Source organism: Brachyistius frenatus, unplaced genomic scaffold, assembly GCF_029030835.1.
Source record: "Brachyistius frenatus isolate BFR_SWC_R1_liver_20210118 unplaced genomic scaffold, ASM2903083v1 Contig_119, whole genome shotgun sequence".
NCBI lineage: Eukaryota > Metazoa > Chordata > Actinopteri > Embiotocidae > Brachyistius > Brachyistius frenatus.
The window spans coordinates 946164-968745 of record NW_027210718.1 but is presented as its reverse complement, the minus strand read 5'-3'; the positions used below and the strand labels follow the sequence as shown (position 1 = coordinate 968745).

General features: G+C 44.8%; 2 protein-coding genes across 4 annotated transcripts in view; one reads left to right on the top strand and one right to left on the bottom strand.

The window, feature by feature from the left end:
• Window positions 1–965: 965 nt before the first annotated feature.
• Window positions 966–18477, top strand: srebf1 (sterol regulatory element binding transcription factor 1). 2 transcript variants are annotated; one of them, XM_069713500.1, is made up of 19 exons: window positions 966–1097; window positions 3089–3766; window positions 5172–5347; window positions 5451–5588; window positions 5701–5919; window positions 6138–6252; window positions 6506–6663; window positions 7692–7908; window positions 8091–8275; window positions 8837–9098; window positions 9588–9754; window positions 10585–10753; window positions 10893–11001; window positions 11468–11577; window positions 12418–12550; window positions 12798–12963; window positions 14206–14424; window positions 15140–15251; window positions 16293–18477. In XM_069713500.1, exons 1-19 carry the CDS (start codon window positions 992–994, stop codon window positions 16511–16513), a joined length of 3660 nt encoding a protein of 1219 aa, XP_069569601.1. In that variant the 5' UTR covers window positions 966–991; the 3' UTR covers window positions 16514–18477. The 2 variants fall into 2 exon arrangements, with proteins under 2 accessions (XP_069569601.1, XP_069569600.1); XM_069713499.1 differs by having other exon boundaries at window positions 10585–10780.
• A 1250-nt stretch (window positions 18478–19727) lies between these two features.
• LOC138629656 (retinoic acid-induced protein 1) overlaps window positions 19728–22582 on the bottom strand; it is a 55583-nt gene continuing 52728 nt past the window's right edge. Inside the window, exon 4 of one of the 2 annotated variants that reach the window (XM_069713493.1) lies at window positions 19728–20902. In XM_069713493.1, coding sequence (XP_069569594.1) covers window positions 20794–20902 — 109 coding nt within the window. In that variant the 3' untranslated portion in view covers window positions 19728–20793. The remainder of the gene's footprint in view (window positions 20903–22582) is intronic. The other variant, XM_069713495.1, reaches the window with a different exon arrangement.

Below are 22582 nucleotides of genomic sequence, written 5' to 3'. Positions count from 1 at the left end.
CATGTATCCCCTCCAGTTTATTTCCCTGCTGCTGCCACCAGCATTGCAGGAGAGTAACACATGATGTAATCACTAGACCCAGGGATGTGACGTCAGATCACCCCACTCGGTTTCTTAGCTTCCTATTGGACGATTTCACTGGTTCTACAGGAGGAGCCGCTGATTCGAGTCAAACTAACTTGGCTGTCAGTGGCTCACGCCCAAAACGGCTCTGATTGGCTGTTGGGGGCAAAGCCCACAATAAACATATCCACGCTGTCTCAAAATCCACAATTAGGTGAAACATAATACTTGACATTAAAGAGGTTGTGTAGGTTTGGGATATATAGCGCTGGCATTAGCACTTCATATCCTTGATTATTTCTCAGTAGGTACCCCTATGATAACGCTTCAAATGTCCATTTGAAAAGAGTTCCATATATAAATATATATATTTTTTACATATATATATATATATATATTATATATGTGTGTGTATTGTGGAGCCATTATATCAGCTTGTTACGTTAATAAGCATGTCTCTGTGTGCTGTCGTATAAAATCATCGCCATACAATCATACCACTCACGCTGTCACCTCCGTCTAACAATCAAAACAACTCAGAGAAACAGGGACGTGGGAATCCGATTCGAAAGGCTGTGATTGGCTGGCGTATCTGTCAATCACGATGGGTTGGAGGGGTTCCTCCGGCTACGGCTGTAAGCACGTTCGTACTGACAGAGCATCAGTGTTTTGTCTCGGTTTGACAAGTTTCCCCGGACGATCATGGGGGTAGGAGCGAGCGGTTAAAGTTGACAAACCAGAAGAAAGTTGCGGCTCATTTTTTTTTTTAATTTTTTTTTTTTTGCGTCGCTTTGTCAAATGTAGGGACGAAGAGAAGTTTTCAGTTTTTTTTTTTTTTTTTCTTCTTCTTCTTCCCCTCTTCAGTCTGAGCGCGCTCAAGTCAAAGTCTACAGTGGAAAAAAAACAAAACCCCGAGACACGAGCAGAGATGAACGGCTTATCGTTTGACGACCCTTCGCTGGATAACCTGGATCCGACGCTGTCGCTAAATGACCCCAGCGACATTGACACGGCGCTGTTAAGCGACATCGACGGTAAGAAGAAATAACGGTGTCCGTTGGCTTCAGACGAGACAGCCGCGTCCAAAACGCTTTTGTGTTTTAACGGTTAAACGCTCGCGACTCACTCCCCGCGTGCCTCGGCTGGTAGTCGTTCGTAACGTTATTTATTATTATTATTATTATTATTATTATTGTGGTAATATCAAAAGTTTGCTGCCGTAATGTTTTATTGTGGCAGTAAAACTGAGCGGGTTAGCCCGGGGGGGAGGAGGGGGGCTAATATGTGAAGCTAACGTGGTGCTGAAGCGGTCGTGTGCGGAGCGCCCCGCCCCCCAGCACGCTGCACACACTCAGAGGTTACTATCGGTCATTCCTCTCCGCTGGGTTCACGGCGCCTCGGTTGACCACATTAACACACACACACACACACACACACACACACACACACACACACACACGTACGTGTGTCCCTTACATGTCAAACCGATGGTTCAAATAACGGATGAGTATGACCCTCACGCTCTGTTGACAATTCATATTTTTCAGTTTTTTTGTTGTTGTTGCAAACACATGATGCTTTATATTTGCATTGTGCACTTTAAAAAAAATAAAAAAAATATTTAAAGCCTGTGCGTTTGTAAAATGGAGCCGCGGTGCACTTTGTAGCTATAATTTTATGATCACTCCTGCAAATAGAAGAAGCGTTATATCTTCTGCTTTCTACAGATTTCCCCTGTTATGGACCAAAATGTGCTTTCACGATAATAGCGTGGAAATGTAAATGTATTAAACGGTACGAGGCGGTGGACATCCAAGCGGCCGTGCTATCCATCTTCCTAAATTTGCCCGATAGTAAACCCCGGGTGACGCTGCTCGATGGTAACCTCGAACCACAGACGGTTCTCCCTCCTTCCTGTCTTGGGCTGCCTGGCATGGCAAGCAGCCTCCGAGACGCGCTCTGATTGGTCGAGAGCGATCACCTCATCCACAACACTGCTTTACGAATCCGGCCTACTGCGTTTCACTGCAGACACAACATACACTCAGGAGCCACTTATTCTTACACTGTATTCCTGATGAACGTCATCCAGTAATTAGTTACTATTTTTGCTTTATTCCCGCAGCAGCATTTAACAGTGCTTTGAGCATTCAATTTTACACGTCATTTAAAAAAAAAAAAAAAAAATAAACACTGTAGTTCTTTTTTTTTTTTTTAAAAGATGGATTTGGGAAATATTCTCCAGTTGTAAAGTTGAGATCACGCCACTGACAGCCCCACGAGTCAATAGCTGCAAGGCCACAGTTGAGTTTCATGACATTTTAATAAATGTTTGTCATCGTTGTACTTTGGGCCCACAGCTACAAGAACACTGTAAATATTGCCTGACTGCACATCATGGGCCGACAAACATTCATTGTACAGTGAACAACGAGCACCTGGTGCTTAGTGGATTTTCCATAACAGTCAGCTTTCAATCTTGAATAATTTTTAGTCCTGGCTCGAATTCATGCCATATATGTTTTTTTTAAAATGCAATCAAACTTGAACGTGTTTAAAGCAAAAAGTAGATTTTTTTTTTTTTTTTTTGGACAGTTTTAAGCTGCCATAGTCATTTATCATGCAGCTGTACATTATAAAGATATGTTGGGGCTATTTCAGGAAAAATAATTGCAAAATGACATTTCCTTCTCATCCCAACCTGCAATAAAATCTTTGTTCGATGTAGCGTATTTCCTTTACTTTCATATTTATTTATGCTTAGTCTGGAACGCTCTCTGTGTGTTTGACCATCAACGCTGCACATGGTTAACTTGCAATGTAGATGAGAACGCAGTTTGCTACTAAGAAGCTTTTTTCCATAATAGGCCAAATTAAAAACTCAAGAAATGCCCAGCTCATATAAATGTAGAACGGGTCCTCAGTTACCATGGTTTACCCGGTGAAGTAATCTCGACCGTTTCTTATATTTTTTTCTACTTTGTAAATAACATTGATGATGTTTTTGATGTCGCTTCATCTTCAGATATGCTACAGCTCATCAACAACCAGGACATGGAGTTTGGAGGACTCTTTGATGCCCCTCTATATACAGGGGCTCCTCCCACCCAAGAGATTCCTGGTTTGACCCAGACCCTTCCCTCAGCTGCCCCTCCAACCACCACTACCACACCTTCACCTACATCTTCCTCTTCCTCTTCCTCTTCCATCCTAAGCAGTAGCCCCCACCTGGATGCACTCCTGGGGCCTCCCATCACCCGTAGCTCCTCCACCCCGGACAAGGCCTTCCAGCCGCCTACCTTCCAGCAGTCTCCCCTGGCCCAGGTATCCAGCTCCACCCAGAGGACGCAGCCAGCCTCCCCACAACAAGCTCAGAGCCTCAGACAGCTCCAGGTGGAACAGCCGCAACCCATCGTCAGCCCGTCTGCCCCTGTCCATGCCCCTGCCCCCACCATGGCCCCGGCCCCAGTCCTGACCCCTGCCCCTGCCCCTGCCCTGGCCCCCGCCCCGGCCCCTGCCCCTGCCCCTGCCCCTGCCCTGGCCCCGGCCCCCGTCCCGGCCCAGGCAGCTTCTCCTCACAGCTCACCTGGACCAAACCCAGCGTTCAGCTCCACGCCTCAGGCTCTCTTCACCGCTCCTGCACCTCAGCCGCAGACACAAGTTCAGGCCCGGCCCAACTTCAGCAGCCAAAACAGCTTCATAGGTAAGCACTGCTTAAAGGTGGTGAGAGTTTATTCTAGTGTTATAGAGTAGTGAATACAGGGCTTAAAAAAATCTTATATTTTCCTCATGTGGTGACTGGTTTCTTGGCTTTGCATGTCGGTTATTGGATCCATCCAGTATCCATCACTTATTCTGCTTCACTGAATCAGCTTTTTCTTTTTATTCTTTTCACGTATTCTTTAACAACTTTCACCAGCAGAGTTTAAACAGAAATTAAATAAAAAGGACACGTTCATTTTGATATTTAGGTTGTTTGAAATTTAATTACAGCAAACAAAGTCAGTAATTGACTTTTTTTTGTTCGATTCAAGAAAGGAGAGGAAATACTAGAAACCAGGAACAAAAGGAATATGTTCTGATTTACTGTGTAAATGTCTGTTGTGTAATACGACGTAAAAAAAAACGAGTCTACCGTATGTGTTTATTCATTTGATGATAGGGGCTAAGTGTTAAAGTTCTGACCGCTACATTAGTTTGGACTGGATTACAAAACCATGGCCAGTGAAGCACATTTGTGTTTCCCGTGCTCATCTGGCTTTCAATCAATTGAAACTACAGTGCCCGGGGAGACGTCTCTTCACGTGTATTGCATTCATCAAGCTAAGACACAAGGTTACTCAACTTCAGCTGATCACACATCCAAATCGTAATCTCATAGAGAGCTCAGCAGAGTTTAAGTCTGTGAGCTAATTGTCAGCGTTTAGTTTTTTTGTTTTTTTACAGAACGAGAAGTAGTAAAGTGCCCATTTGTTATCTCGTAAAGCTGGAGCTGATAAGTAATACCAGACGACGCGCTGAACGTTATCGCACATTTCTAATCCGATAACATTTCACCTATTTCCAAAATACAAACCCATAAACACTGTAAAAGTCTTTATACCAATTTAGTCATAATGAAAATGCTGATGCAAACATGATCAGTGTGTTGCCTTTATGTTAAAAGTTCCTTTGAAAATGTGTGTTATAACAAATGGCAATACAGTGTATTGGATAGTTTGCAGTTTGTTGTGTGCAGCTGCATTATTTTTTCTGATGTTTCAAGTCTCCTAACATATTCATGCACACTCTGGTGTTTGCGTTTGTCACGTTAATGGTTTGTACTGGAATATGATATCACCCAAATTCTTTTTTTTTTTTTTTTTGTCTGGTTATGAGAACAGTCTTTCTGGTTTATGATAATAATTACATGTTAGGAAACCAGTATAGCAATCACTTCCTGCACTGCACTGTTGAACATGTTTGCTGAATATTAGAAATTGTATTGTGAAATAGTAAAAAAAATAAAAATAAATAAAGAAGTGGGTAAAGAGATGGATGATTGCCGTGGGTGTTTCATACGGTTTTACACGCTCGACGTAAGGCTGATGAAATCTCTGTTTTTCCAGCTATCAGTACGGCCAGTGTGAGCGCACCCGTCACCAGCTTGTCCTCATCACCGCCAAGCGTTCAGCCAGTGGCCATTCAGACTCCGCTACAAGGGCTGACCACGGCCTCGCCTCTCCTGGCCACATCGACGAGCCCTCCAGCTCAGACCATCGCCCCCCACATGCAACAAGTACCTGTAAGTGTGTATTGGAAGCAGGGGCCTGAGTGAGTCGGTACTCCTGTTGTCCTTGTTTGTGTTTCTGAATATTTGTCCCGGTGTGTGTGTGTGCGTTTCTTAGGTGCTGCTGCAGCCCCAGTTCATCAAGGCAGAGTCTCTGCTGCTGACCACTCTGAAGCACGACCCCTGTCTGGTCACTACTATGGCCTCAACCACATCTCTGGCTACCACCACCCCAGTACAGACCACTTCACTGCAGGTAGATACATCATGTGAACTCGAACTCTTGAGGCCATCCGGGGAACTTGGTTGATGGCCTCACCACTGGGGTTACACTTGAGCTGTTTAACCCACCGTGTTTACCTCTTCAGGCCTTTATGGGCGGGGGCACCATCCTGACCACAGTCCCTGTCATGGTGGATGCTGAAAAGCTGCCGATCAACCGCATCGCCATCAGTGGTAAGCCGATGGGCCAGCCACACAAGGGGGAGAAGCGCACAGCGCACAACGCCATCGAGAAGCGCTACCGCTCCTCCATCAATGATAAAATCGTGGAGCTCAAAGACCTGGTGGCGGGCACTGAAGCCAAGGTAAGACCAAGATCATTTAAAAGCATATTTAAATTGATTGCATTCTCTCTCTCTTTTTTTTTTTTTTTTACACCTGACATGAGATGAATAATGTTTTATGCGGTCTACTTTCCTTCGGTCGTATTTTTTTTACTATTTGTAATACAAGTCCAATATTTACACTTCAGAATTACTCATCTAGTATTTGTTTTCAGTCAATCTTTTTCTTTTTTTGTCAGCTCAACAAGTCCGCAGTGCTGAGGAAAGCCATCGATTACATTCGTTACCTGCAGCAGGCTAACCAGAAGCTCAAACAGGAGAACATGGCTCTTAAAATGGCAGCCCAGAAAAACAGTATGCACTTTAAATCTTCTCTTTTCTGTATTCCACAACTGCTTCATGGCAATTTATATAAATTCCTTCAAAGTAAGTCAGTCAGTTGACCTGTTTTGAAGAGGTCAATTGATAGCACCTGAAAAGACAAAAGTAAAAATGGCTTTTTATAGTCTCTAAGTGAGTGGATTGTAAGGTTGGAGCTTTCTCTGCTTTTGTACTGTTGATTGACCCTGTAACTGCTCTCTTCGGTGTTCCTTTCCTCTTTCTTCAGAGTCTCTCAAGGACCTGGTTGCCATGGAGGTGGACGGACCGGCTGATGTGAAGAACGAGCTGCCAACCCCGCCTGCCTCTGACGTGGGCTCCCCGACTTCTTTCTCACACTGTAGCAGTGACTCAGAGCCTGACAGTCCAATGGTGGAGGACACCAAGGTATGCAGCCCTCATTTGAACCGCTGAACAACGGTAATTCTAACAGTGGAGGTTTCTCGTTCGGTGAGGGTTCAGGATACACAACCCAGGAGATTTAAAGACTGTCGGCCTGACAACAGGTTCATGTTTGGGAAAAAAAGCAAACGTTTTGTAGCCTGTTGAAGTATCCTGAAGAAAGACATCGAAGCTGCTCTTGCTCATGTATTTAAAGATCACTTAATTACCTAAATGACATAATCTGCTTTGCTCAAAGGCGGCTTTATGCCTCTGCAATTAAATGTTAATTTATCTTTGCGAAGCCCTGCTATGATTTGCATCCTCAAAAAAAAAAGGAATAAACACAGGGTCTATGTCGACAAAGCAAAAGCTGCAGTTGCGGCGCTTTGTTTTTTACCTCCATGTTTCCGGTACCCTCAGTATTTTGTTGATGGTGACGGCATGAAGCAGGTTGACGAAGGGCTCAGGGAAATCTTTGCAGTAATGACAGAGGCATCTTGGAATCTAGCAAAACTGCTTCCAATAGAAACCTTGTCCACTAAACCTCTTAGAAAATGAAAAATCTGATGACTCACAACAGTCGACAGCTTACACAATAATGTTAAACTGTAAATCAATTGGGTGGCACGGTGGTGCAGTGGTTAGCATTGTCGCCTCACAGCAAAAAGGTTCCGGGTTCGAATCCGGTCCTGGGCCTTTCTGTGCGGAGTTTGCATGTTCTCCCTGTGCTTGCGTGGGTTCTCGCCGGGTTCTCTGGCTTCCTCCCATCACCCAAAAACATGCACCTCAGGTTGGTTGGCGCCGCGGTCGCGGCAGCCTGTTGCAGCAGCTCCTCCTCGGGAGGCTGCTGGAGCGAAATAATTTCCCCTCGGGGAGTAATAAAGTACAATAAAATAAAAATAACCTTAACAAAGAAAGTACTTTCTGTCTCTGTTTATACTTGTGTCAAACTGACACTGCTTTATAAAGGAATGTTCTCTTTATCTCTCCAAACATAAAATGATCTTTCTGGACTCTCTTCCCTGTGCCAGCCTACTGTGGGCACGTTGGACCAATCGGCAGCAGGCGGCAGCGCTGGCGGCATGCTGGACCGATCCCGCATGGCGTTGTGCGCCTTCACCTTTCTCTTCCTCTCCCTCAACCCTCTGGCTGCTCTGCTCTGCTCCTCCGGTAGCAGCTCGGCTGGAAGCGCTGCAGCCATCACCACCCACCACGCAGGCAGGAGCGTCCTGGGTCTGGATATCGCAGGTAGGGGGTGCAGAAATAAATGCAGCAAGAGAGACCGATGATGATGATGATGATGATGTCGCCACTGTTAGTATGTTAAATACAGCTCTGATTTAATGTGATGTGTTCTATAGAAAGATGCTCTTACACTAAATGAATAAGTGCTTTTTGCACTTAGACGACACCATGTTTTTTGTCTGTAGCTGACTCATGGGGCTGGATGGATTGGATGCTCCCAACTATACTGGTTTGGCTACTGAATGGTGTTCTGGTGTCTGGGGTTCTGATCCGACTGTTGGTGTATGGAGAACCTGTAACCAGACCCCACTCTGGATCCTCTGTTTTGTTCTGGAGGCACCGCAAACAGGCCGACCTGGACCTCGCAAGAGTATGTTATTGGTTTTTTTTTATTGTTTTTTTACTTAATACAAACAAATCATATTTAATGATCCTTAAAATGCCCATGTTTTTTTTTTTTTTTTTTTTAATATACAAACAAAGCAGACCAGTACTCAATATAATATCACACAGAAAAACAAGAATGTGGATTAAAATAAACAAGTAAAATAATACATAACAAAAATAAAAAAAAAATACAGGTAAAATGATTGGGATACATATATTCCATTAATGTAAAATTATGATGAGAGAATAAAAAAACAACCTCCCCCCATATTTATTTCTCCTTAATAAGTTCATCATACAGTTGGACACTTTTTTCTTTAGTGTGTTTATAAATTTATCATGTCTATACATTTTCTTTCAGATTTGACCTTTGTTAACTTGGGTTAGGTTAGGTAGTTACTTTATTAATCCCCAAGGGGAAATCTTTTCGCTACAGTGGCATACAGGAAAGCAACAAAGTAATAATAAAATAATAAAAAGCAATAAAATAACAGTAAAAAAAATATTCAAGATCACCCTCTTACCTGTTCTTTACACTCCCCAGGGGGATTTTGCCCAGGCCAGTCACAACCTGTGGACCTGTCTGAAGGCTCTCGGTCGTCCCTTACCCACCTCCCAGTTGGACCTGGCCTGCGCTGCACTCTGGTCTCTGCTTAGATTCTGCCTCCAGCGCCTCTGGGTGGGCCGCTGGCTGGCTGCCAGAGCTGGAGGGCTGCGATTGGATCGCCCCCTGCAGGAGGACGCCTGCAAAAGCAGCCGAGATGCTGCCCTGGTTTACCACCGCCTGCACCAGCTTCACATGACAGGTTAGTCGGTGGGGAAAAAAAAAAAAAAAAAAAAAATCCTGTTTCCAGATGATATCAGTGTGACGTCAAACAATGTCATATCGACGTTATTAATGATTAAAGAGCATCTGATCTCATGCTGATTTGAATGACAACAAAATGTTGCAAAATCTTTGCAACCTTTGCAATGCAGACTTACTGGACTTCCTTTTACTAGCTGCGGTTGTTATATAATGTGTTTTCTGGTGCTTTTCTCACTGTTTCTCTCATGGTTTTCGTCACAAGCGACAATGGAAAACCATTATGTTGGCTTAATATGTGTACTTGTGTTTATTTATGTATGTATTGTATTTTTACTGTTACTGTTTGCGCAAATTTTCCATAAAATTGTTTGTTTGTTTGTTTTTTTGTGTGCGCAATTTTTTAAATGTTTTTTTGCATCACTGTTCTCTGTAAAATGCTATATTTAAAGATGGTACTTATTGGCTTGTCTTCTATCTGTGCATACAGGTAAGCTGAATGGTAGCCACCTGTCAGCAGTGCACATGGCTTTAAGTGCAGTGAACCTGGCGGAGTGTGCTGGCTCATGTCTGCCTGTAGCCACTCTGGCAGAGGTCTACGTCTCTGCAGCTCTACGAGTCAAAGCCAGTCTGCCACGGATCCTGCATTTCACCTCTGTAAGTCCCTTTTGTTTGCACATGCACAAGCGTCTTGCTCAGTCTTTTATAATGGGCAAATTTGTGTTTTTTTTTTTTTTTTTTTCTTGGATGCTGTCAGAATCAACTACTGTTCATTGTTTAGAGTTCAGGTGGTGTGTATTTTAGCAGCAGGGATCTTTGAATTGACATTCAGTTAATTGGTCTTTTGAGGTTAATAGACCTAAACTGCATTGGTAATGACCTGGGACTAGGCCTGTCACTGCTACTATTACATAATCACCTCAACATGATGAAATAACTTCCATTTGTATAAAAACAGCTAGATGAAACTAACAGAAATGTCATATTTCCATCACTATTTCCGCGTAGTTTCCCCCTGTTTGAGGTTTGACTATTGCTCTATTAATGATGTCATCTCTTTGCGCCCCCCCCCTTCTTTGCTGTTGTTTGATGGCACATGACTGCAGAACTAACGCCCGCATCATATACTGTTTATTTTGATTGTTAGTTCATGTCATTTTCAGAAATTTCATTGTATATTTCCGTAATGGTTTAGTATTTAAGTTCATGTAAAAGCTGCCCTGTGTGATTAAAAGCAGACAGAAATGTAATTTTTAATTATATGTTCCGATGTTAAATGCCAATAAATGACTCTTCTTTATAAGGTGTATAATTCAACTACGATTAGGCTTACTGTATACCATACTGTATATTCGGGTCATAAAATGACCAGAAAAAAACCAAATCGTTAATTGCAGTTATTTGTATAACAATGAATTGTCAACTATAATTATGCGATCCTGACCATGATCTAAATTATCCTTTTTTCTTTTCTTTCCCCCTTATAGCGTGTGTTCCTGAGCAGTGCCCGCCAAGCGTGCCTATCGTCCAGCGGCAGTGTGCCTCCAGCCATGCAGTGGCTCTGTCACCCACTAGGCCACCGCTTCTTCGTGGATGGGGACTGGGCTATTCGCAGCACCCCGAAAGAAAGCATCTACAGCCAGGCGGGGAACACTGGTCAGTGTGCGCAAAAGTTTCCTCTCGGTGTGCAGCTGCATTATTTTTTTTTTCCCGATGTTTAAAGTCTACTAACATATTCATGCACACTCTGGTGTTTGTGTTTGTCACGCTAATGGTTTGTTTGTACTCTTTACAGTGGATCCTCTGGCCCAGGTGACTCAGGCATTTAGAGAGCACCTCCTGGAAAAGGCTCTGTACTGTGTGGCCCAGCCTCGTGAAGAGAAAAGTCCTAACCAGGGCGAAGGGTGAGCAAACCAAACACACTTCCAAACAACTCATTATTGTTAAAAGGCCTGGAAGACAGGGACAAAATGTCAATATCATGGTATTTTTGACCAAATACCTCGATATAGATATTATAGGAATGCCTTTTGGTGCCTTCACAAAATATTTACACAGAGATTTTTGATAAAAAAAAAAATATATCAGTCATGTGGATATAACGTCTAATTGGGTAAAGGGAAATAATAGAGCAGCTCGTACAAGCTGCATCGCTTAAATGTAATACAGCCTTTCAAATCCAATAAAAGATAAGAGTCATGCCACATCATAATATTATATCCGACAAATTGTGGTTTCAATTTTTAACACAGCCGAGGTCCTGCTACTGTGGCACAACTGAAACGTAAAAATAAGCCGATGATAGTGATGGTTTTGAAGTTAATAATTCATGTGGATGTACAGAAAAAGAACCACTATGTGTGTCCTCAGAGAATATGCTGATGCTCTGGAGTACCTCCAGCTGCTGATCAGTGCGTCAGATGCGGCTGGTGCCACCTCGCAGTCCTTTGCTATCGGCTCCAACATGGCTACTGTGACAGGTAGGTTTCTATGGCAGCTGTCCTTTCTGTCAGTCATCCGTTTGTTTGTCTTCCTGGCGACTTGACTGAAACTTCTTTCGATTGCCCGAGTTCATATTAACACGTTCAAGTGTTGATATGAACTCCTTACATTGCGCTTACATATCTTTTTTGTTTTGTTTTGTTTTGGAAGAATTGTGTTTGCTTTTTCAGCACTTTTGTTCTCGCCTGCATTAACTGTTCGATTTCCTTAACAAGTGAGTAAAATAAGAAGCTGAGAGACGAGGTTCATTTTTACTATTGAGAGTCACACTTGACTTCCCCCTCCTCCCACCACTTTCTTTTGTCCTCACTGATCACCGATCTGAGTGAAAGGGGGCTCGGTGAAAGGGAGGCATCCGCTAGATTGCTTCATCTATCTTCAGCGCTGTCAAATCGGTGATCACCTTGAGAGGTGGGAGGGAAGCGAGACTGTGCGGGGATTTTAATAGGAGACTTTTCTTGGCAGAGCCTCGTGTTGCCCACAGTGTTAAAAGTCTATATATGTGCATGTGCGCGCGCGCGTGTGTGTGTGTGTGTGTGTGTGTGTGTTGCCTCGTGTTAAATGGAGTAGTTTTCCCTCATGAGGGAGTCGTCAAAATGGCTGCTTCCTCTCAGCTCCTACTGTGACTGTGCCAGAGGGAAGAAACAGATTGATTCAGAGGTCAAAATACAGACAGCAGCTGTCTGCGTGTGTGAACCATCATGCATGCTAAATGGGAAAGTGGGCAGTTGGGGATTTGTATATTTGCACGCCTGTTTGTCAGGGGGGGGGCGGGGTTTCTCACCTTTGACTGGTTTTTTTTTTCCTCCCATTTCCAGGCTGCGACCCCCACTCCAAGTGGTGGTCCTCAGTCGCCGTGGTGATCATCAACTGGTTGCAAGGAGATGACGCTGCAGCGGAGAGACTGTATCCGACTGTTGAGCACCTGCCCCGCAGTCTGCAGAGCGCAGAGTAAGTTAGAAATACACACACCGGAACTTTCTCCAGCCAGAGAAAGAGTGTGTTGCGTAACTTTGGTGCGCTAATGCCGAGCTGAGGGGAGACGCGCGCACACACACACACACACACACACACACACACACACACACACACACACACACACACACACACACACACACACACACACACACACACACACACACTCACTTCCACCACTTTAACCTGTGTCCTCTGTATGTTTCCCCCTCCGTTCTGTCAGGAGTCTTCTGCCCAAAGCGTGTCTGAACACATTCAGGGCAGTGCGGGCTTTGCTGTCCAAGCCAGAAAACTGCCAGCTGAGTCTGACCAACAGTGACAAGGCCAGCGCCCTGCTCCGAGACAGCCTCAACCTAGGACCACACTGCCACAGCTCCAGTTTAGACAAGGTACAGACGGACACACACACACACACACACACACACACACACACACACACACACACACACACACACACACACACACACACACACACACACACACACACACACACACACACACACACACAGAGAGAGAGAGAGAAGGAAAGCGCAAGCTCTTGCGGCTTCGTGCACATAAGTCAAGTTGATGTTTATTATTCCTACGAGGGGAATTTTGTGACGTCGACAGCATCTGCATAAAAAACACACACACATGAATACACACAGTGACAGATGTGCCCACACACACACACACACACACACACACACACACACACACACACACACACACACACACACACACACACACACACACACACACACACACACACACACACACACACACACACACACACACACACACACACACACACACACGTGTGGATAAAACTGTAAACACAGGAAATGACCCACACATACACGTAATCAGTGGAGTATAGACACACACACACACACACACACACACACACACACACACACACACACACACACACACACACACACACACACACACACACTTACACACTTTTCACAAGACAACGCCACACACTTTACCAGACAGTGAATCGCCCGCAGCAACTCCACTCTGTGATACCGCAGTGTCCTACCCTCTGGCATTCAGCAGATGGTGATGCTGGTGGATAGGTAGCTCACAGTGTGTGTATGTCCACGGCCAGAGCTGCAGTGCATTGTAGTTGCATTGCATGTGTCTCAGCGGAGTGCAATGTACCTGCAGTGCAACACAGAGCTGGGCCACTGACAGCAGAACACACACACACACACACACACACACACACACACACACACACACACACACACACACACACACACACACACACACACACACACACACACACACACACACACACGGGAGGGGTGGAAAGTGTCCTTCGACTTTGACTGAAGATGTGGTTTCGTTAGCGCGGCCCAATATCACCTGTGTGCGTTATGCGTCATATCTATTGTTCTAATATTTCAGTGTTTGATTTTTACTGATACAAAGCTTTATTGTGTGAATTAACACGGAAAATTCTGTTTCCAATCAGGTTTTCCCAGAAATACTTGAGCGATGAAAATATTTGACTTACCGTCACCATAGCGTTCTGTTCAGCATGGCAAATATCAAGTTTAACTATTAACTAATTGCATTTCCCTTGATTTGAGGTCCGTTCTGTTTCAGTCCATATGCTAATCCTGATCGCCTCTCCTTAGGTGGTCCAGTTGCTGTTGTGTGATCTGCTGTTGGTTATGAGGACCAATGTGTGGCGTCTGCAGCAGCAGCAAGGGGCCAGTCCTGCGGGGCCCGGGCCGGTGGGTACCAGCGGCCCCGCGGGCGTCCACCAGGCGTCCCCACCGGAGCTCCAGGGCTTTCAGCAAGATCTCAGCTCCCTACGCAAGTTGGCACACAGTTTCAGGCCTGCAATGCGAAGAGTATGTAAATTCGCCGCATTTTATTTGTACGTCTCAGTCGTTCATGAGAGTTCGTGGTTACTTTTATTGTCACGCAGTTTGGAGAATTCGATGTCTTGCCGACATGCAATCAAACGTTTATTTTGTCTGGACCGTTTTCCTCTCGGTCCGACGCACGAGTCGAACACGCAGACACAACGCGAATGCTGGTCGACGGACGCACACTCTCGACTAGAACAAGATGATTCACCCGACGCAGCGCCTGTGTTGGTGAAGTCGTCTTCTGAGGCACATTTAAACCGGAACTCATCAGAACGAGTTCTAAGAGGCTCCGTTTAAGATTGAAATCACACGCGTAATAATTCACCTTAAGAGAGGCACATTGCATCGAGGCATAGAAATGCTTCCCGTTTAAATATTTGCAGGCAGTCTATGGTGCAGTTCTCTGTGGAAATTAGCTGGGAGGAGTTGCAACACACACACACACACACACACACACACACACACACACACACACACACACACACACACACACACACACACACACACACACACACACACACACCCTGAGGCAAGTGTTTAGCAGCGTTGTTCACAGCGCTTCAAAGTCTCTCTGAGGTAGAGCTGAACGTTGTGTGAGTCATCATCACTCACTCTCGTCCCTCCCCCACCCCTCCTCCTCCTCCTCCTCCTCCTCCTCCTCCTCCTCCTCCTCCTCCCCTCCACCTCTTTCCAGTTGTTTCTTCATGAAGCTACAGCCCGGCTGATGGCCGGTGCCAGTCCCACCCGCACACATCAGCTCCTTGACCGCTCACTGCGACGCAGAGCAACACCCGGAGCCAAGACAGGTGTGTGTGCACGCGCGCATATGACTGTCGCTTTTATATTTCATTCACTCGGCACAAGACATTCTTTTGTAGGCAGCTTTGGGTTTTTTTCAGCTCCTGTTGATGTTTAGAATTTGAATGGCGTCGAATATTATTTGTTCGCCCACAGAGAGAAACCTTAATGTTTGTGCGCGTGTCCTAATTAGAACTGTAGTCATCATGTAATTATACAAATTTGATTATTAATTAATCGTGTAAGTCGATTTAAATAAAATAAAATTTAAGCAAAACTGCCAAATATGATGTGGTTACAGCTTCTACAGTGGGAGGATTTGATGTATTTCCTTAAATGTAGCGTCTTTGTGTTTGAGACTGTTTTTTTTTAAACAAAAGAAGACATTTGAAGACATCCCATGTGTGGCTTAAAAATGACATTTTAAATACAATTTTACAATAAAATGTTCTGATGTTCGCAGGCCAGATGATTAATAGATGAATTAAGAAAATATAGGGCACATTAATTGATAATGAAAATAATCTTTGCATCCTTCGTCTAAATTACTGCTCTATTTGCGATGCTTTTGTGGCAGCATGAGAAGCCCTGATACCATCATAAATTTTACATTGTTTTTTTTTTTTTTAAGTAATATTAGTGTGGCACCAGTAGAATTAAAGTTGGAAGCTGATAAAAAAAAAAGAAAAAGAAAAAATACAGATTAAAAGATTTAAATACAGCTCATCTGTGGATGCTGGTATTTTCCAAGATTTTTTTCTTTTTTTCTTTTTCAAAATAAAAGTTTTAGGGAGCTTTGAGGCAATTAATCTCAGTGATTAGTGGTTCTAATCAGCCTCTTGAGTATTTTTCCCATTTCTTCGTTGTAAATCACATCAATTATTACACAAGAAGCTGCTGAAGTCTGGTTGGCTGCTGGTGGCTGATGACATCAAAAAGCTTCGCCCGAAATACCACGGTAACAAGCCTCCCTCTCTCTCTCTCTCTCTCTCTCTGTGTGTGTGTGTGTGTGTGTGTGTGTGTGTGTGTGTGTGTGTGTGTGCGCGCAGAGGAGTGCGAGACGCGTCCCGGCCAGCGTGAGCAGGCAGAGGCCGTGATGCTGGCGTGCCGCTACCTCCCTCCCTCCTTCCTGTCGGCTCCGGGCCAAAGGGTGGGTATGCTGGCCGACGCAGCCCGCACCCTGGAGAAGCTCGGAGACAAGAGGACCCTGCACGACTGCCAGCAGATGATCATAAAACTGGGCAGCGGCACCACCGTCACCAACAGCTAGAGCGGAGGGGGAGGGGGAGGGGCCGAGAGACATGCACGGACACTGTACATAGAAACTCTGACATACAAAAAAAAAAAAAAAAAAAACGCTCTCGGTCAGAAAAAGAAACGTACTTCCACAGACACGGAACCACGCGGTCTCTTTTTGCGGCTTGCAGCTATCATATACATTTATTAAACTGTACAGATTCATATCAAACTGGATTTTCTTCATGGCTTGTCCCTCCCGCAACCCCCCCCCCCCCCGGCCCCACATCAAAAGGCACTTGTAGAGCTTTGAACTCTTGTTGCTATGAATTGTTATCCGAATGTAGGAAGCACTTATTGCTCTCGGGCCGAAATGAATCCCCTGGTGAGAATGCATTGCAGTGGCACCGGTCTGACCACGAACAGGAGCCATCATGTCCTTCGGGTGGACAGTCCCAACGTGAAGCGCGCGCGCGAGAGAAGCATGAAAGAGATATTTGCCCTGCGTTTACACACTCGGTCTGTTTTTTTTGTGTGTTTTTTTTTTTTTTTTTACATGGATGCGCCTTTCTGCTGGCAGGACAGCTTTAGTGGGTTACAGTGGCGGACTGCTCTGATTGGCTGCAGAGTGAGGCGTGTCGTCGTTCGAGGGGGGGAAAAAAACAACAACAACAACAAAAAAACGACCAAACTCGGCTCGGTCTGGCCGCGGGCTCGCACAGCGGGAAGCCGCGCCGCAGGTTCTTCAGATACCGCTGAAGTTCATTCGAATCGTACTTCCTTGGCGGTGATCTGTGGCGAGGTGCTCCAGCTGCCCCATTGCCCTTGGTCTCTATCTGCACTAGGCCCGTGAGGCTGATTTCAATGAGATAAGTAATAACATAGCTTTATGAGGTTATTTTCATAGAGGACGTGTTTTTGTTTTGCTGTGTACATATTTTAAACATGTATTTATAATCTGTATGAACTTTTAATTAAGCAGTATTTTTGCATAAGCGGAGTGATAAATGCTCATTTTCTTCCCTTAATTCTGTTCCTTTTTGGTAATAGACCAGGCCAAGATAATAGAGTTACTGTACTGCCATCAGATGAGTGTCAAGTTATCAAGGTGACATTGTTTGACTCGGTCGACCTTTTGCACTGTTGCACACACACATGTGTGTGTGTGTTTGTTTGTGTGTGTTTGTTTGTGTGTGTGTGTTTGTGTGTGTAAGTGTAACTCCAGCTGCTTTCGCACATGTTACTGCAACCCTGAAACTACCGGAGACATTACCCAGAGGAGCCGTATCGGTGCGACCGGATATTACAAGGACTCCCGATACAGAGTCTGTGTAACGTGCGGTCGAGCCCATGCGTGAATAAGAGCAGGTGATTTGTCTGGAGGATTCACAGCGGGCGGGCGGGCGTGTTGATGATGTTCGTATCTCGCGCTCCCGCTCGCTCCCTTAAACCAAACGCGATATTTCAAGTAGGCGAGAACACGTCTTGACGTGGACGATGTCCTGTCGTGTGCTCCGTGCGTGAAAGGGCAACTTGTGAGGAAACGGTTTATGACATCAGAAGTTGTCGGCAGCGTTTCGATTCCTGCATCGCAAACCCACGCACTCGAAACTACAAACGTGAACCGTTTTTTTTTTTTCCCAAAGAGGGCCCGCTTTGATTCTTTTCCTGTTTTTTCTTCTTTGTCGCCTCAAAATAAGTCATTATAGTTTCATGTCCCCCAGAGAATCACCTGTTTTTTTTTTTTTTTTTTTTTCATTTCGTAAGGACTGTAAAAAGTTGGAGAGAAAAAAAAAAACATCGGCATGTGTTTTTGTCCCAGGACCAGTATGTTTCTTTTGTTGTGTGTCACTCATGTGAAAGACTGAAAAAAGACAGGATAGAGATGACTGACGCGACCGTGTCTAAAGGTATTGTTCATGTGTCCTTTTAACTGACACCCTTTCGTCTCTTTCTCCTTCCTTTTATCATGTAAATATTAAAACATTTTGTAAAGAAGACAGTATGGCGGCGCTCTGCTTATTGACGACGTGGTGTGGGTTGATATCAAACGATAATAAAAGTAGTCCTCTTTCCACTAACCTTAAAATAGGCAAGTAGGTCATGGGCTCACATGTAAACAATGCTGAAACTTTTGCCAGATGTAAAGCGGCGATGGAAGTGGGAAAGAAGTGGGTCAATATAATTTAAAAAAAACCAAACCAATAGTTTGAAAAACACTTATTTCTGCAAGCGAGGGCCAAACTAAATTTGATTATCTCTTAATAGTTTCCCATAATGAGCTGTCTGAAATGCCGGTTTTTAGAATTTATTTTTCAAATTTCCAATTATAATCATTAATATTTCAAACTGGAAGCTTTTTAAATGCGACAGTAATAAATCCTAAATATAATTATGATCATATTAGTCTTTCAACCTTAGCTTTACGGCTACATTTGATTTTTGACCTCCTGTCGGCACAGAAGCACGATTTAAAACGTGCTGATTGGAACGGTGTCTCCGGTGTGTTGATGTCAAGTGCATGTTCAGTGAAGACAAAAAGAGCAGGCATTGGTCATAGCAGCATTGAAAGGTGCTGGTATATTTAACATTGGCGTTACAAAAACATTTCGAACAAAGTGATGCTGTCATCAATTCCCAACAAATGGACATAAAAATCAATAAAACGGCATGCTCCCACTTAAGACAAGTGACATTCCCAAAAAAGGTCGTTATTATTATTTTTTTTTTCATCAATGGATTCTTTTAATAACATTTTATAAGCAATAACATATTCCATTTTATAGAAAATAAACATCTCTAGGAAATACTATACACAATTATATTAGTACATCACATCTTACATTTAAACAGCATCAAATACTTATATACACCATTAAATAATGAGCTTCATAAAAGAGAAAGTTTGGTGTGGCGTTTTTGCACTTTTTTTTTTTTTGTTCTTTTTTTTTTTTTTTTTGAATGCTCTTAATACTTAAATATGTCTCCTTTTGATATGACCAGCACTTGAACTGGCGCCCTGCACGGGGCATTGTTATATAGCGTAACGGAGTGAAAAGAGGCTACATTTTAGATACACAAACAGACAGGTGTGTTATGGAGTCTGAGCTGAGTGTACGTCTTTCTTGCACGGCTGTGTTGTTTGAAATAATCATACGTGATGGAAATGTTGAACAGTTAATACTTCTGAACTGTACAAAGATATGAAGTGGGATGGCCTGACCCCCCCCCCCACCCATTTCCCCCCCCCCCCCCCTTTCCCCCCGCGTTGGGTCCTCGGAGCCTTCGTCTGCGATCTGTGGAGCGATGATGGCGGCGTCTACTGTACATATTGAATGTGCACACAGTTGAATCGAACTCTTAATAAAAAAAAATTAAAAAAAATAATAAAAAAAAAAAGTTTTTTTTTTTTCTTTTCTTTTTTCCCCCTGTTTTCATATCTATATATTTTTTTTTAATTTTTTTTTTAAATTTCTGAATAACACAGCCTGACATATACCAAGGGTGACGCAATGATGTTGTTTAGTCATAATTGCACATCAAAATACATCTCCGAAGATAAGAGCGTTATATTAAAATACTGCGTCCATTGTTTTCTTACCTCTTCAATATCAGAATATTTAGAACCTGTAGAGCACATCATCATGTACAGTTTCCTCAGTTGTATCATTTTGTCTGTTGTTTTCAACACAAACGCGCACATTGAGAGAGTACATCCAGTGGTTGGCTGCAGCTGCTTTTTTTTTTTTGATGCATGACATCTTGAATTGGAGATGCACTTCTTCACATTCACGCAGACACAAACACACTGATGATGTGATTGTAGGATGACTATGGTTATCGCACACACTCACGCGCACACACGCGCGCACACACACACACACACAGGACACTCACGCATGCGCGTATGCACGTCTTGGCGCACAGACAAGGTGGCCAGAAGGATGTTCCTGTCCAATCAGTGTCCGCCAGGTGTCTGAATATGATAGCAGCCCATCCGAAGGCAGAACACACACACATTCCTCGCTCTGCATTTCAAACAGCCCCCGTGTGCACCGGGCCCTGGGCCCATAGTCTCTAAAGAGCAGCCGATCCTCCTGTTAAACAGTGTCACTGCCTTCTGTCTTGCAGTAAGGGGCTCAGTTGAGAAAACACATTTCTAGGCCGGGTTCTGGGACCAGCTGCTCTCTGCAGAGATATTCTCCGGGGTTTGTATTGCTCCGAGCTCCACCTCAGTGCAGCCTCTTACCCTCCCCCCCCCTCCCGGCCCCGCCGGCCGACACGCCGGTCCGGCGTCAGTTAACCACCGTGTTTTTAGGTGTAGGTGGCTGGTAGGACGGGATTTTGTCTTGCTGGACAGGTGGCGCCTGGCGGACAAATGGTGTTGGTGGTGGAGGTGGTACACAGGAATATCTTACAGGTCCTGTAGAGGAAGGGCAGATAAACTGATATAAATACACAAACACACGGAGACAATACAGCTGTGCCAGAGGTTTTCGTGTTTCTATGTGTTCTGTCTGCGACCGTCGGCCTTCCCCTCGCCGCTCTGCGGGACGCTCGCATACCTTCGTGTTTCTGTTTGTGTCTAAATTCTGCACCCCAAAAGCAGCAATAGATGTGCAGGTAGGCATCCTGCAGGTGGAGGCGCCTCGTGTGCAGACGGGCCACTCCGAGGCGTGAGCGTGTTTCTGTGCAGATCTGCAGAGCGAGGACATAAAAGCAAGCTGGCTGCGGTGTGCAGGAGTGGGAAGATGGATGCAGCTGGCCAGTGAACCAGCTCCTCTGTGAAAGACACAGCAGGAACGCCTCCTAATTGCACTGGTGTGGTGGTATTGGTGGAGCACTTTTTTTTTTCCCCCCCCCCCCACTTTCCACTCCTCTGCAGCCCCTCAGATTTTCTTGTTCACTCTTACTGTCTTTCTCTCTGAACTGCCAGCTGCCCATCCTTATGCCCTGGACTCAGACCAGCAGCTTTGCTCTCTGTCTTTTATCGCTCTCCGTTTCTCATTCAATCTTTCGACTTCTTTCTTTCTTTGACTTCCCCCAACACACACACACACACACACACACACACACACACACACACACACACACACACACACACACACACACACACACACACACACACACACACACGCACGCACACGCACACGCGCTCCCTTTCCTTCGGTGTACCTCCCCGGAGTAACTCTCATTCTTTCACACCTTCAGTATCACTTGTTTTCTCTCCACCTCCATCGTAGAGTGTCTCTCCCTTTGCTGCTTGTCTCTCTTGTTGCCCTTCTTTTCTCTTTCTATCTCTGTCTCTTTCAGTCTGCTACTCTCTGATGTAACTGCCCCCATTCGTCTTTTGTTCCCACTCAGCCGCGGCACAAAACAGTCCGTTTCTCTCTCCGCCCGTCTCTCTCTCTCTCTCTCGCACTCGCCGAGTGTGAACGTGTGCGCGCTTACAGGTAACCTGTTAATGAACCTGCGTGGACGCACACCGCATGTGTCCTTCAGCACAAGAGAATCTGCAGAGCCCGTGCGCGCATCTTCTCCGGTCCGAAAAACCAAGTGAACACGGGCAGAGGGAGAATTTCTGAGGGGGACCCATGGGTGGGGTGGTTCTGTGCTTGTGTGTGTGTGTGTGTGTGTGTGTGTGTGTGTGTGTGTGTGTGTGTGTGTGTGTGTGTGTGTGTGTGTGTGTGTGTGTGTGTGTACGTGTGCGTCTGCTCTTCCCTTTGATTAGGCTGCTCAGTGTAAATTGGCACGGCACAGACCACACACACACACACACACACACACACACACACACACACACACACACACACACACACACACACACACACACACACACACACACACACACACACACACACACACACACACACACACCCAACACCCCAGACCTTCAGATCCTTCAGCTGATGACAGCTCTGCCTCAGCCCGCTAACAACAATCTTTCTCTGACTTTTCTCTCCTTTTCCTCTCTGTTTCTCACACTCTATTTCTGCTGCTTAGACGTGGGAGTTGAGGTGAAGAGAGGTGGGGAGAGGAGTGGAGAAGATGAGAAAGAAAGAGGGAGAATGGGATGAGGAAGGATGAAGGGAGGATGACTGAA